Source organism: Stegastes partitus, unplaced genomic scaffold (assembly GCF_000690725.1).
Source record: "Stegastes partitus isolate 25-593 unplaced genomic scaffold, Stegastes_partitus-1.0.2 Scaffold1307, whole genome shotgun sequence".
Classification (NCBI taxonomy): domain Eukaryota; kingdom Metazoa; phylum Chordata; class Actinopteri; family Pomacentridae; genus Stegastes; species Stegastes partitus.
In genome coordinates this window covers 16,957-32,399 of record NW_007579038.1, presented here as the reverse complement: position 1 = coordinate 32,399, position 15,443 = coordinate 16,957, and the positions used below count along the sequence as shown (strand labels likewise).

Genomic DNA, 15,443 nt, shown 5'->3' with positions numbered 1-15,443 from the left:
TGTTTTAACTAGGTTACATTATGTACTGTTTGTTCTAGCCAGGTTACATTACCTGCCTGTAATGTGTGCTGTGATGTTCTCTGTCTGCTGTGTGTTGTAATGTTGTGTGTTTTGATGTTGTCTGCCTTCTGTGTATTGTGTGCTGGGGTGTTGTATGTCCAGATGAGCGTCTCACAGCAGAGCAGATGGATGAACAGAGGATCCAGAATGTAGCCTATCAGTACTTGTGCAGGCTGGAAGAGGCAAAGAGGTCAGTGAACAGAGCCAGAAAGGAGCCGCAGGTCTGCACAGCAGGAACTCATCTGTTTTTACAAAGAACAGTTACACAATAAGGAAAAGAGGATTTTCTTTAGCTGCTGTAAAATGTCCTCTGTGTTCATGTTGACCTTTGTTTAACACAAAGACTGAAGCTTTTCTCGTTGTTAAAGGCTTTAATAGAAACTTCTGCTTTAAATCAAAGTTGAGTAATAATGAATAATAATGCCTCTTTTTAATTATTGTTAGCTCCCAGTTTAACTCCACAGCTTTCAAATATGTTTTCCTTTTTATACTGAGCTGCTTCACACAATCATATACAGTTTGTCGGAACAAAATGAACTTAAGTATTAAATAATGTATAAATGTAATGTGTAAAGCTTGAAAATGAAAAGACGTTCTGATCACGTCGAATCTGTTCTGGCGTACAAACATCATATTAGCTCACCTGCTGACAAAGTAAGTGTTACCTGTTCAGGTGGATGGAGGCATGTCTGGGGGAGGAGCTTCCTGCCCCCACTGAGCTGGAGGAGGCGCTGAGGAACGGCGTCATCCTCGCCAAAGTGGGTCATCGTTTCGCTCCCAACGCCGTCCCTCAGAAGAAGATCTATGACCCCGAGCAGCTCCGATACCAGGTCACCTAATGCAGATAGAACCATTGTCAACTAGTGAGAACCTGTTTAAACCAGTTAGAACCTTTTCATAGTGGTCAGAGCCAGTTCTTACCAATGAGAACCAGAAAATAGCAGGCTGAACCATTGCTAGTCAGAACCAGTTTAGACCTGTCAGAACCCATTTATATCAGTTAGAACCTGTTTATTCCAGCTTCAACCAGTTAGAGGCAGTTTATTTACCATGTTAGTCTATTTAACCAGTAGAGCAAGCTCCTCTGTCAATAATCAGCAGTGTATTGATCTGTCAGCTGTATTGATCTGTCAGTAATAAATCATCAGCTGTATTGTACTGTCTGTTCAGGCTGTGGGCCTTCAGTTCCGTCACACTGACAATATCAACCACTGGAGGAGCGCCATGATGACTCTGGGACTGCCAGCGGTCAGTGAACACACTGATTGGTCAAAATTTTGATCAACTGATCAGTTTGAATCATTAGTGATCACCTGTTGTTGTTGTTGTTGTTGTTGTCGTCAGATCTTCTATCCTGAAACTACAGATGTGTACGACAAGAAGAACATGCCAAGAGCTGTCTACTGCATCCATGCACTCAGGTACACAAGTCTGATCTCCTGTCTGTCCGATCACCTGTCCGATTACCTGTCTAAATGTTTACCTGTGTGTCTCTCTGCAGCCTGTACCTGTACAGATTGGGTTTGGCTCCACAGATTCACGACCTCTATGGAAAAGTCAAGTTCACAGGTAAACACCACACACAGATAGACAGGAGTCAATTAGATACAGGTGTAGTTTCTTACCTCCATCCTGGAAATCCTTTGTGACCTTCACAGAGAAAGTTTATTTTTGTTTATTGGACCACCTGATAGTGAACACCAGGTGTCGTTCAGACATCTGGACCAAAAAGAGAGAGTCTTACTATCATGTGATCTGTGTGTTCAGAGGAGGAGATCAACAACATGAAGCTGGAGCTCGATAAATACGGCATCCAGATGCCCGCCTTCGGCAAGATCGGAGGAATCCTGGCCAATGAGCTGTCAGTGGATGAAGCTGCAGGTAGAGAGGGGAGTTGTGATTGGCTGGGAGCTCACAGAGCATAACCATAAACTAACCATGTGTTTTCCCATCAGTCCATGCGGCAGTGGTAGCCATTAACAAGGCGGTGGACCAGGGCGATGTAGGAGTGGTGGCGGCAGCTCTGAGAAACCCTGCTGCCCTGCTCACCAACTTGCAGGAGGTGCTGATGTGCATCTACCAGGAAATGTTGCGACAAGCGAAGAGGACGAAGGCTGAGCGGGCGGCGGGCAGGGTGAGACCTGAGCTCTGATTGGTGGGAGACACACATCTCTGTCCAATCAGATTGCTGTCTGTTGTTGACGTTGTGTTTGTGTGTCAGCAAGGGGCTTCGGAGGACAAAGACATGTATGAGGAGTATCTGACTCAGAAGGAGATCCAGGAGAACATCAACACTGTCAACAGTAAGACAATAAACTCCTCCACCTCAGTGATGTCAAAAAAATTAAAAACTCCCAAAATTGCAGTGAAGATCGAGCCCACTGTGTAGAAAAATGTGACAAAAGGGACAAAATACTCAGAACCTGCTTGAACTTCAGATTGTTAAGGGGGCAATCTATGTTAGACAAGAGCAGTATCTCTGAACAGAGGGACTCCACTTATCAAGTACTTATCAGATAGTCCTGAGATCTTCCCAAGCAGTTTCAGCACCAATCACACTTCAATCTTTCGTCATTGATGGGACATGAGTCATGTGATTTGGGGGTGAGATTAAATACCTGGAACTTGCCATCAGGCTCTGAGGAATATTGATGATATTGATAATATTATTGATGTTTCTGTCTCAGTTCGATCAGCGGTGGAGCAGGTGGATGAAGCTCTGGATGCTGCAGATGAACTCTCTCTGCTTTCGGCTCTGCAGCTACCATGTTTGGCCCTCAGGGGCCTCCATACTGACAACGGCCCCTGGTACCTGGACCAGCTGTCAGCCGATCGCCAGCAGAAAGCTATGGTACGGAAGATAAACAAACACATACTTACTGCTTTTGACCTCTCTGTGACCTCTGATCCCTATTTGACGTCTGACCAGGATCAGGGTTCTGTTGATCCTCTGGAGGCCTTCGAGCTGCAGGACGGCGTCACCATCGCCAACCAGGATGCTCAGAGAGCCCGAAACAGTGAGTTACCTCCTGTCACACCTGAACAAAACACACCTGTTGAACTTTGACATCTGACACATACCTTTCTGTCTGTGTGTTTTAGTGCATGCAGCAGTGCAGAGTGTTAATGCGTCGCTGCGCGGCAATGACCCCAGACACACAGTCAGCTGCCTGATGACCTCTGAGCTCCAACTGCCTGAAGTGTTTCCATCTGCTGCGAAGCTCTACCACAGAGAGCTGCAGCTGCTACAGAGACAGACTGCACAGGTACCTGCTGTGTGCCAGGTGCATCAAGTGTCTCATCTACATGTTGCTGGAGTATTTCTGTGTAACATGTGTTACCTGTTGTGTCCTGCAGGGGGAGCTGCAGCAGGAGGAACTGTTTGTTGCCGTGGAGATGCTGTCAGCTGTTGCTCTCATCAATCAGGCCCTGGAGATGGGACACCTGCAGAAGTTCAGCTCCTCATTGATCACTCCATCTGCAGGACTCTCTGATGTAGACCACGACCTGCTGGACAGGTACGACTGAACACCTGACTGTCAGTGTCCTACACCTGACTGTGGTGTCACTGATGGCGTCACTCTTGCAGGTACTTTGAGTGTCTGGTTGGTGTGAAGCAGCAGGTGGGCCGAGATCTGCTCAACTGGAATCAGCTGCAGGAAGGAATCAACACTGTCAACATCTCAGCGCAGGACGAACACCAGCGTACGTAAACATAAACTACAACAACATGTCATATTGTTGTTGTAGATATCACACAGTGTGTGACCTCTGTATGACCTCTGTAGAGCTTTTGGCTGTTGGTGTGATCAACCAAGCTGTGATGAGAGGAGACGTCCAGCAGCTGCTGTCTGCTCTGCTGCTGCACACCTGTGGTGTGGACGAGGTTACACCTGCCAACGCCTGCAGATACCTGACCCTGCTGACCAGAGCCAGGCAGCACAAAGCACAGGTAAATATAAACAGGTAAAACCGCACAGGTACAGTGTCTATAAAGAGTAGTCACTTAGCCCAATGGATAAAAAGCTCCATTTTGGTCTAAGCAGACCAAAGGACCTTCTTTCAGATGACTTCAGAGTCTCCCACATGCCCTCTGGTGATCTCTAGTCCAGATTTAATTTGAGCTTTATTCAACAGTGTCTTTCTCCTTGTCACTCTCCCATAAAGCGTTGACCATTCAATTCAATTCAATTTTATTTGTATAGCGCATATTTACAACAAGTCATCTCATAGCGCTTAACAAAGGCAGAGACAGAAACACCCAACAATCCAAAACATTTGGATTCCCTATAAGCTTCAGCAGTCTGAAAGCAGTCCGCAACAGTGGGAAGGAACTGAAAACCCCCACAGGGGAAAAAAAACCTCAGACAGAACCAGGCTCAGGGAGGGACGGCCATCTGCCTCGACCGGTTGGGTGGATGTAGGATGAATTATAAAATTTAGTTTACAGTTAAACAAGACTAGTGAAGAACAGCCAACAGTTTTTGTATGAACACTTTCTCCCGTCTTAGCTGCTGAAGCTTTTAACTCTTTCAGAAGAGTCATAGCTGTCTTGGTGGAATTCCCCACTCGTCTCTTTGTTGTAACACCTTCAGAGGACTCAAAGGTGTCATGGTGGCCTCCCTCACTCTTCTCTTTCTTGCTCGGTCACTCAGTTTTTGAGGACGACCTGCTCTAGTCACATTTACACATGTGCCAAATACTTCCATTTCTTAATGTTGGATTTAACTGGACTCCAAAAGATATTCAGTGACTTCATTATCCATCCCCTGACTTGCTTTTTAATAGGGATTCACTGCTGTGAGTTTTCATTATTAATAATTCGAGAACAACACTACAATGCTCTCCTGTTTAGTGTAAAATCAGTTCATTGAGATCAGTAGCTGTTTGCCTCCTAAAGTTCTGTCTGCTGTTCCTCAGTGTTTTGTTAATTTTTTCTTTTCTGTCACTTTTATTGCCCACTGAGGTCCAGATCCTAAAGGATTATATCTTATTGTTTTCCAGACTCTGTTTTCACTAGCTTTTAGCGTAGCATTAGCCACTGTGAAAGCAGCTAATGTTTTTATACTACAATCACTGAGACACATTTACTGCACTCAGATGATCTATATTTCACTAACTGTGTGACTTCTAGCAATTAAGTGAATCGCTTTGAAGGGGGGTGAAAACTTACGAAATCACTTATTTTACATATAGATATCTTTTCAATTAATTGTCATTACATTGTAGAAATCTGTTTTTACTTTGACATGAAAGAGTCTTTTTTTGTAAATGTTTGTCCAAAGAGTCAAATTAAATTGACCATAATCTACTATTGAAAAGCATTGAAAGCAGAAAACTTTCAGGGGGCAAGAATATTTTTGTATGCCTGTTAGAATATTCACAGGCACCGCAACAATACACAGGTTAATCCATACAGGTGAATCCACGCAGATGAACAGTGATCAGTAACCACACTTTCAACATTCACAATTAAACAGTCATTTTAATCTCTAATGTTCATCATCACTTTCTGAGCTTTAAACCTGAAGTCACACGTCCTCCTTCTGTCCAATCAGGTTAGCAAAGACCCGGGAGCTGAGCTGTGGTTGGCTGATATCCAGGAAGCTGTGAGGAGAGCCAATCAGCAGAGTCAGAAAGCTCTGAAGTGTGAGTCACATGATTTAACTTTTTCAGTTATAAGGGGCTTGGATCAGACAATGATTGAGAAAGCAGCTCCACACCAAAGTCCAGTTAGAAAACTGCAGATTTTGCACTGCTGCTGATGCCACATACAGCATGTGTCTGTTACATGTTTCATTATATGTTTTATGTAGAACATGGTTGTCTTTCTCACTAAACTCTAGTCAGATATCAGCATCCTCACTTGAAGGTGTGTTTGGAGAAAAAAAAAATAGCATCGCTTCCTGGAAAAAGCTTTTAGAAACCTAAAATGTTTAAAAGGAATCAAAAAAGGCAGTCATGAGTGAAAAAGAATAATTTTAACTCATAACTGCAGTTGAACTTATGATTCCAGATGAAATGAGAAGAAAAAATGAAACATTTACTTTTACTTGATTGATGGTATTGATGTATTGGTTATGTGTATATCAGTGTGTCTCTCTGTGTCAGTATTGATGTATTGATTAATGGTATTGATTATGTGTGTGTCAGTGTGTCTGTCGGTGGCAGCTGTGAACCAGGCAGTGAAGGAGAACAAAAAGAAACAAACTCTGCGAGTTCTGTCTCTACCTGAAGTGGAGCTGCAAGGAGTTTTACCTGACTGTGCTACAGAGTATCAGAGAGAGCTGAACGCCCTGATGACACACAGGATGCACACAGGTGAGACACACAGGTGCTCAGGGTGTGTGATGGTCAGGGTCACCTGTTCTCTCTGGGCTCCACACAGTAACAGCTGACTTTAGGTTTCTGTGGTTTCAGGAGACAACAGGAGTCCATGGGTTCGAGTTCGTCTGCAGGATGGATCCTGGTATTACTTTAACCTGAACAGGTTGGAGGGAAGCTGGGACAGACCCAATGGATTCATACACAACAGTGTCTTCATCGACCACCAGGAGATACAGGTACGCTCCACCAGAGAAACACCTGACGATTTCTAAAATGATTTGGAGTCTCCTTTCTGTGCTTTGAAAGTTTCTGTTTCAGACAAAGAAAAGAGATCTTCCTTGCCTGTTCTTGGTCAGCAGTTTTGTCTTGTGACATCATATGACATATGATGTCCCCCTGCAGGAAGTGGTCCGCAGCATCTCGGCATCCTACAGTCGCAGTGTCCTGTGGCAGAGCAGTGAAGCCCTCATCATTCGCCTTCAGGCTCTGAGTCGAGGGTTCCTGATCAGACGGCAGCAGGAGGCTCGACAGCGTTACCTGGTCAGCCAGACACCTGCCGTCGTCGTCATTCAGGTGAGGGCACTGCTGCCCGTTAGAGGTCTGAGGCTGACCGCAGGTGAGTCTATTATTTCCATATGTGAGACAGTCGTGTCCAATCGTTTCTGATCTGTGTTCAGGCTCAGTGGAGGAGGTATGTCCAACAGAGAGCATACCGGCGGCGGCTGCAGTTCCTTTACATGAATTGGAGAGCTGTCGTCAAGGTAACTACTGCTGTTTTAACGCTTTGTACCAATACTTGAACCCCACCTATATTTTAAGCCTGAACTTCTGTCTGTAGTTTACTTTTATGTGTAACTTTTTTTTGTTCAAGTTTTTTTTCTCTAATCTTATTATAGATTTTCACGTGTATAAAATATCCAGATCTCTTCCGTCAGAGGAGGAAAAAAGATGGTGTATTTCAAACTCAAAAAAACTAAAATATAGTGAGATGAATTAATGCAGTGTTTCAGCACTTCTTTGAGTTTACGGATCATCAGTGATGTTTGTGAACAGATCCAGTCGATGGTGAGGATGTGGCTGGTGAAGAGAAAATATCGAGCTCGACTGAGTTTCTTCAGACGTAACGTGAGTCCTGCTGATGTCTCTCCTAACAATATTTAAACACATTCAATCTGTTTAAATTTGAGTGTTCTCTCAGTCATCTCCTGTTGTTTTAGTCACTCTGTTTAGAAAAACTGTGGGGAAAAAATGTGCTTTCAGACTGTTCTCCCTGTTACACATAACCAAGTGCTGTACAGAACGGCACACTGGTGGTTATACGATTGTGTTACAGAATCTGATGCTTCAGCATCAGCATCAGTGTGTAGTAACTGTGTGTGTCCACAGGTGGGTGCTGTCATTAAGATCCAGGCCTTCTTCAGAGCCAACAGAGCTCGAGAGGAATACAGGATGCTGGGTGAGGTCACTAACGAGGCGCTAGTTCTGATTAGTCAAACTGCATCATGACTTAGTGAAATAATGAGATGACTTTAATTATGCTGCCATTCGTTTGGCCTGTGTCATTAATAAGCCCCTTCCGCTTTCCTGTCTCAGTGCACTCGGCCACACCCCCGCTGTCCGTGGTCAAGAAGTTCGTTCACCTGCTTGACTTGGGTGATGGTGACATCAGAGAGGAGGCAGAGCTTCTACGACTAAGGGAGGAGGTGGTGAGGAGCATTCGCTTCAACCGACAGCTGGAGGCCGACTTGGACCTGATGGACCTGAAGATCGGCCTGCTGGTCCGCAACAGAGCCACTCTGCAGGTAAGGAACGTAACCCAGAACCCAGACCTGAACCCAGTCCCCTAGAGAAACCCAGGTCAAGCCTGATCCAAACCTTGACTAGAACCCCTACCCCCTAAAGAATCTCAGACCCAAACCTAGTCCTTTAGCCTGCCTTGTTCAGGTGTAAGCTCTGCCTCCATCTCTCTGAACAGGAAGTGGTGTCTCACTGTAAGAAACTGACCAAGAAGAACAAGGAGCAGCTGTCAGACATGATGGACGTGGAGAGAAGTAAAGGACTGAAGGCACTGAACCGTGACAGGAGGGAGAGACTGGAGGCCTACCAGCACCTGTTCTACCTGCTGCAGGTAACACCAACATATTGGTTCTACCTACTACAGGTAACACAGATACACCTGTTCTACCTGCTGCAGTTGTGTTGGGGTAAGCGACACTGTGTATGTTTGTGTTTTTCAGACGCAGCCGCTATACCTGGCTCAGGTGATCTTCCTGATGCCTCAGAGTCGCTCCAACTCCTTCATGGAGATGTTGGTGTTCAGTCTGTTTAACTACGGCTCTGGCCGCAGGGAGGCCTACCTGCTTCTGCAGCTGTTCACGGAGGCACTCCGATATGAGATCCGGTAACGTACTGTGATGTCACTGTGTACCTGCACGATGATGTCACTCTGTTTTCTGTGTGTGTGCTGTTATCACTGAGTGTGTGTGCTTATGTCAGACTGAAGGTGGAGCAGCCTCAGGATGTGGTCACTGGGAATCCCACTGTCATTAAGATGTTGGTGAACTTTTACCGCCACGCTCGCGGTCAGAACGCCCTGCGGGAGGCGCTGGGTCCAGCTCTGCAGGACGTCCTGCTGGACCGGACCCTCAGCATCAGGACCGACCCGGTGGACGTCTACAAGACCTGGATCAACCAGACCGAGACCCAGACTGGAACCAAGAGGTCAGAAGAGGAAACTAACAAACAGGTTCAGCTGAAAACCTATAGGTCTGTGAGTGACACACTTGTCTCACCTGTCTGTCTCTGCAGCTCTCTGCCCTACGAGGTTTCTCCTGAAGATGCTCTGTCTCACCCTGAAGTTCAGAGACGCATTGACATCGCTATCATCAACCTGAAAAACCTGACGGACAGAGTCCTCAAAGCCATAACCTCCAACCTCCACAAACTACCGTAAGTCTCCTTCTGTATACAAACTACCGCTGGTTCCCACCTGTATACAAACCTGATTATTTGTTGTTTATCTGTTTCATCGTTTATGCGTTTCATTGTTTGTTTGTTGTAGTTACGGTCTCCGTTACACAGCGAAGGTGCTCAGAGACACCCTGAAGGCGAAGTTTCCTGATGCCAGTGAGGATGATCTCTACAAGGTAAATACACCAGGTTGAGAAGCAACAGTACTGGTTTTACAGTTTTTTTTCCCCAAGTTACCACCAGTTCAGAAATTAAATGTTTGTATTTAATAAATCTGTCCTCCATTTTTATCACAACTGAGTGCATCATGTGGAAACTAAAGGACTTTTTTTTCCCCCTTTTTGCCTAAATATAGTTTTCTGTCAGAGAAACGGAAAAAAGCAGTATTTTTTTCCACAAACTATATGATAGTAACAGTTAAACATTGTCAGCTGTAGTTCTGTGAATCTGTGAGGATTTAACCTGATGCTGCTCCCTTCAGATCGTCGGTAACCTGGTCTACTACCGATATATGAACCCAGCCGTGGTGGCACCAGACGGCTTCGACGTGGTGGATCGCTCTGCAGGCTCAGTGCTGCAGCCAGAGCAGCGCCACCTTCTGGGCTCCATTGCTCGCATGCTGCAGCACGCCGCCGCCAACAAACTGTTCCACGGAGACGGATACCATGTCAGAACCCTGAACCAGTACATCAGCCAGACGCACAGCAAGTTCAGGTCTGTGATCAGCTTAGACCTCATCAGTCTGTCAGAGAGCTTTGGGAAACACTGATCAACACTGACAACAGCTAATCAATGACAGAAAATAATCGTTAGTTGCAGCCATGAATTTATGTCTCTTTTATTGGTTTTGTCTTTGTGAAGTTATGATTTCATGTTTGCAGTTGTTTTGCATCTACTTGTGTTCATTTTGCATAGAGCTGCAACAATTGATCAATTAATTCTCCTCTTTGATAATCAATTAATCAGTTTGAGTATTTTTTTAAATAATAACTGTCTAAAATTGTGATTGCAGTTTCTTAAATGTGAATATTGTCTGGTTTCTTTCCTCTGACAGTATACGGAATACCTTTGGACAAAACAAGATATTTGAGGACAAAACCTGACTTTACTTTGATCTTCAGGAGATTTTCCTGACTGTTCTGTTTTCTCTGGTCTTTAGGAGGTTCCTACAGTCAGTCTGTGATGTTCCTGAACCAGAGGACAGATTCAATGTGGACGAGTTCTCTGAGTTATTGATTGTCAACAGACCTGTTGTTTACATCTCTGTCAGCGAGCTGCTCAACACTCACAAGGTCAGAAACACTGCACCAGAACCAGAATCAGGACCTGGTTTAGAACTCTATCTGATATATCCATCTCTCTGTGTCTCTGCAGCTGCTGCTGGAGCATCAGGGGGTTTTGTGTCCGGACCCATCTGACCCTCTCAGACTGATCTTGAAAGACCTGGGGCCAGTCCCCACCCTGCAGGACCTCAGTGGTACTACAGCTGATATATTTCTAGGTTCTGTTCTGTCTGTGGTTTTGGTTCTGTTCCTGAGTCAGGCTAAATCTGTGTTTGTGTGCTTCAGGAGAGTCCACAACAGTTGCTGATCCAGGATCAGAGTCTCAGAGCTGTAAGACCGAAGTCTCTTTGACGCTCACCAACAAGTTCGACATCTTCAGCGACGACAATGACAAACCAGATGCCAGAGGACTGCTGCTCAGGTAGCTTAGCATGTTAACCTCTGCTGCTCAGGTAGCTTAGCATGTTAACCTCTCCTTATTAGATCTGTTGTCATTTCAAACAGCTTTCAGTCCTGTTTTACTGTTTTTGCAGCACGAAGCAACTGATCATTGACGTCATCAGGACTCAGTCAGGTGACTCTCTGAGTAACATCCTGAGAACGACGCCCTCACCTGACCAAGTAACACAAACTCACCAACACAAGGAATGTTTCTGACCTGCTGTCATGTTTATTGTCTCACCTATGACCTGAACTATTTCAACAGGAAGTGTGCCATGATTGGCTGGTGCAACGGCGGGCGCGGCAGGACGCTCGAACACCTGAGAAGATGAAGAGAAACCAGTCGCTGGTCGCCAATGGCAACCTGAGTCTGGAGGAGAAGAAGAGAAAGATTCTGCGGAGTCTTCGTCGTCTGGAGGGACTTGGCGTCCTGAGAGCGCCGCAGAGTGAGAACCAGATCCTGCAGATGATCGCCAAGGTGATGCCTCTGTTCTGATTTTAGTTCCTGGTAGAGGCGACTTCAGTCACTGTGGTTTAGGAATATAATGTTATAGTATAATACATATATCATATTCATACAGTAAAATAATACAATACACGTAGTATAAGACATATATCAATACAGTAAAATAATGTAGTAGTAATAGTGTTGTATATTACAGTATAATAAAGGTGTTTGGTCCACAGGACATTCGTCAGCAGCGTCTGCACCGCCAGCGCCGGGGGGCGGAGCTTCTGAAGCTCCGTCAGACGCTCAGCAGCCTGCAGGTTAAGAGCAGCTTCCACAGCGAACAGGTGGACTACTACAGACATTACATCACATCCTGTCTTGACAACCTGACCGCCAACAGGTACACACACACATACACACACACACACACTCATGTTTGTTTGTGTGAAGACCATCATTAACATACAGCAATAACAGAACTGTCCAACACTTTCTCAAATCAACACACACTCCTGTCTGTGTGACTGTGTGAGGACCAACATGTGTGCCCAGGACTGTCCAACATGTCCTCACATTAACTCACATGGTCCTACAGATGTTAATGAACTGATATGATTGGCTCTCACACACTGTGGCTTGTTTACATTGCAGTAAATCAACCAATAAGAAGACAACAGACAACAAAGGAAAGAAGAAGCTTCCAGCTCTGAGCTACAGCGGCGCCCGGCTGCAGGAGAAGGGAGTTCTGCTGGAGATTGAAGAGCTGCCGGCTACACAGTAAGAACACAGGACACTTGGAAAGAACATTGAGCTCACTCAGGGAGAACTTAGGACAGGTGCTAACACATGTTGTCATATGTTCTTTTTTCAAGTTCTGAACTGTTCCAATTTTTACCGTTTCAGGTTTAAGAACGTTGTCTTCGACATCGTTCCTGCAGCTGAAAAAGGAACCTTCAATATCAAAGCTCGATTCCTCGGAGTTGAGATGGAAGAGTTCAAACTCAAATACCAGGTACGAACCAGGCCAGATACTGAGCCAAAGCGGGCCAGATCGTGAGTTAAATCAATATGAACCAGAGTGTTTTGTGTGTGTGTTGCAGGATCTGCTGCAGCTGCAGTATGAGGGCGTGGCAGTGATGAAGATGTTTGATAAGGCGAAAGTCAATGTTAATCTGCTCATATTCCTCCTCAACAAGAAGTTCTTTAACAAATGAACAAAGTGACGTTCTAACCTTTCACTTGTACGTCTTCTTCTACATCTCACTATGTTATCTATTTTTATACATCAGTATACTACAGAGTTAAACATGGACTCACACTCCTATCTCTGTTTGTAACCAGAGAGTGGAATAAGCTTCATTATGAATGTTTATGTCACATAAAATGACAAACAGCTTTATTTTATATTAACTAGAAAACAGTGAAACTACATTACCAGGAGACAATATGAACTTTATACACACCATTTTGTATCGTAGTATATCTTGTTTTACGTAATCAAGCGTTCCTACACTCCTATCCATAAAACTCACCTGTGAATTACTTTATATCTCACTAGAATTTAACCATCTGCTAAACATGCTTATCTTTATTTGGATACCGAACTCAATTTCCGTATAACAGAGTGAGGTTTCTTTTACAATCCAGTCTTTGGCACTCCTGTTTTTACGTATGATTAAATTTAAACAGAGTGGTATATCTTTAGCATATACACCTATCTTTGTTTTTTATTTATCTCACTACATAATCTATGTTTATATCAGACCAGGTAAGGCATGTCTCTCTCTTGTTGCTGCATTAACCTGAAAGGTCAGAGTTACTTCAATTTTTATATCTCAGTAGAATTTAAACAGAGTGGGACATCTTTTTGGCTCAGCAATCTCTTTTTTGTTGTCTCACTAATTTTGGTGCTTCCAGGACTCTGTAGCAATCTGTGTGGGAGACTTTAGTTGGTAATGACAGATTTCATTGGTTACTGAAGTCTGTAGTTCCTAGTTACTGCTCAAACAGAAAATCTGATTATGCTGACAGCAGCTGCAGAGTGTGATCCCTGACTAGTCAATAACAGCCGACTGATCAAGAACAGTTGACTGATCAATAACTGTAAATATTTCCTGTCACTTTCTGTCCTCTTCTGTTTTTTCTCTGTTTTCTGTGTTGACATCAGAAGGGAAAGTTTTTAAGAAATAAATCGTCTTTACTGAATAAATTCGTTTTCAGTTATTGCTTTATGACTCACTGTTGCTGAAGGTTCTGACTTGGTTTTGGTTTGGGTCTGGGTTTAGGTTGGTAAAATACCTGAACCTGCTGCTGTAGTGGTTCTGTTTGTGTGTTATGGTTTATTCCAAACTGATACAGTTGAATGACCATGGTTTTGACTGTGTCTGGTTGCTGTGATTTTCCCGCATTATGTTTTTTGACAAGTTTAGACTTCAGAGGGGTATACTACAAAGCAAGTTTGACATAGCTGGGCTTTCTTTGTGTAACCGGCTCGACAGAAACAACAGACCCAGTCAGAGATAACAGGTATCACGAAGGTGGTTGTCAACTTTCTTTGTCAACTCAGACTTTCTGCTTCAAACTCTCTTCTCGTACACGTAAAAGGAGGCGTTTACGTGACTCTTCTTCTGCACTAAATGAAACGATCGTGTGCACCTGCTTTAGTCAACATGTTGTTCTAATGGAGAACAATGAGGAATATAAAGAAAAATGACAGCAAAAAGTGCCACCACTGCAAATGCTGCAATACCGATGCTGCCACTTATTTCTAACTGACAGCTGCACGTTAAAGGTTAAACTTAAGACTTGATATATTTAAACATGATATTGTATTGAAGTGCATTTAGGTCTAACACTGTGCCATAATGCAGGATATCAATTTAGTTTTTAGCCAAATCAGAGTGAAATTAATGTTACTGATTGAATATTCTCTGTAATAAATACCAGTAGAATAATCCATGTTCTAATCTGTTTTATCAGCTGCAGTATCAGCATGTAAACAGACTTGACAGCAAATCAGAGCCAAACATAGAAACATATTTATATGATTTCTGCATCGTCAACTAAATACGTGTCAGGTTCCAATGACAACACAATGCATACAGTGTGTGATACTGTAACTACACGGCTTTATTCAGTGATATTAGTAACGCACAACTCAGCATGTTTGCAGATAAAACACATTCCCTCAGTTGAGAATCTGTATCGCTTATAGATAATAGTCAGGAAATGCTTTGGTTAAAGGGAGACACTCTTTCCAGCTGATTTAAATCCAAAACTCTGAACATAACCTGCTCCTGAGCAGTTTAGCTCCACAGTATCAGCTACCATGGAGATCTAGCAGGTAAAAAGAGAGCCACCTTTGTGACACTGAAAACTCTGGCTTTATGCTCAACATACCTCACTAACCTACTAATTCCGCTTCGTAGTACAGCCCTCTGCTCGACTCGTGTTCCCAGTGTTCCCTGTAGACCTAGTGATTCCCATCCTAGATCTCAGATATGTCTCCGATAATTCAAAGCACAATTTCACAGATGTGATATATTGGTTGCAGAAAATGACAGAAAAAGACAAAACCACAGTTCAGATACTTAGCGTTGTCACACTCTAAACATCTTCTACATTGAAATGAAAATGTTCCCTTCTTGACCTTTAACCGTTCAGCTCCACACATACACAATAGAAACACCTGTATAAAAACAAACAATAAAATGTATTATTATTTATTATATATTCGTATTTTTCATCAGTCTCAGACCATTTAAGTAACATAAATTACATTCACTGCACATAAACACACTGAAAATGAGTTCTCTCTGATGTTTGTTGGTTCTATCTGATATTTGCTGATTCTCTCTAATACTTGCTGGTTATATGTAGTATTTGCTGGTTTTCTCTAATGTTTGCTGGTT

At 43.7% G+C, this 15,443-nt stretch overlaps 1 protein-coding gene across 1 annotated transcript in view; it reads left to right on the top strand.

The window, feature by feature from the left end:
• Window positions 1–13,755, top strand: part of iqgap3 (IQ motif containing GTPase activating protein 3) — a 14,664-nt gene extending 909 nt beyond the window's left edge. The window contains exons 2-38 of the mRNA XM_008298333.1: window positions 163–250; window positions 734–890; window positions 1,231–1,308; window positions 1,405–1,481; window positions 1,562–1,629; window positions 1,828–1,941; window positions 2,016–2,194; window positions 2,282–2,363; window positions 2,748–2,911; window positions 2,990–3,077; window positions 3,163–3,326; window positions 3,418–3,578; window positions 3,650–3,765; window positions 3,849–4,012; window positions 5,619–5,709; window positions 6,214–6,381; window positions 6,481–6,623; window positions 6,790–6,960; window positions 7,065–7,148; window positions 7,441–7,512; window positions 7,774–7,843; window positions 7,981–8,189; window positions 8,363–8,515; window positions 8,625–8,788; window positions 8,884–9,108; window positions 9,196–9,336; window positions 9,449–9,533; window positions 9,839–10,071; window positions 10,517–10,649; window positions 10,732–10,834; window positions 10,926–11,061; window positions 11,174–11,261; window positions 11,347–11,559; window positions 11,769–11,932; window positions 12,184–12,309; window positions 12,436–12,544; window positions 12,633–13,755. Of these exons, the coding sequence (XP_008296555.1) occupies window positions 163–250; window positions 734–890; window positions 1,231–1,308; window positions 1,405–1,481; window positions 1,562–1,629; window positions 1,828–1,941; window positions 2,016–2,194; window positions 2,282–2,363; window positions 2,748–2,911; window positions 2,990–3,077; window positions 3,163–3,326; window positions 3,418–3,578; window positions 3,650–3,765; window positions 3,849–4,012; window positions 5,619–5,709; window positions 6,214–6,381; window positions 6,481–6,623; window positions 6,790–6,960; window positions 7,065–7,148; window positions 7,441–7,512; window positions 7,774–7,843; window positions 7,981–8,189; window positions 8,363–8,515; window positions 8,625–8,788; window positions 8,884–9,108; window positions 9,196–9,336; window positions 9,449–9,533; window positions 9,839–10,071; window positions 10,517–10,649; window positions 10,732–10,834; window positions 10,926–11,061; window positions 11,174–11,261; window positions 11,347–11,559; window positions 11,769–11,932; window positions 12,184–12,309; window positions 12,436–12,544; window positions 12,633–12,746 (4,895 nt within the window). The 3' untranslated portion in view covers window positions 12,747–13,755. The remainder of the gene's footprint in view (window positions 1–162; window positions 251–733; window positions 891–1,230; window positions 1,309–1,404; window positions 1,482–1,561; window positions 1,630–1,827; window positions 1,942–2,015; window positions 2,195–2,281; window positions 2,364–2,747; window positions 2,912–2,989; window positions 3,078–3,162; window positions 3,327–3,417; window positions 3,579–3,649; window positions 3,766–3,848; window positions 4,013–5,618; window positions 5,710–6,213; window positions 6,382–6,480; window positions 6,624–6,789; window positions 6,961–7,064; window positions 7,149–7,440; window positions 7,513–7,773; window positions 7,844–7,980; window positions 8,190–8,362; window positions 8,516–8,624; window positions 8,789–8,883; window positions 9,109–9,195; window positions 9,337–9,448; window positions 9,534–9,838; window positions 10,072–10,516; window positions 10,650–10,731; window positions 10,835–10,925; window positions 11,062–11,173; window positions 11,262–11,346; window positions 11,560–11,768; window positions 11,933–12,183; window positions 12,310–12,435; window positions 12,545–12,632) is intronic.
• The last annotated feature ends 1,688 nt before the right edge of the window (window positions 13,756–15,443 follow it).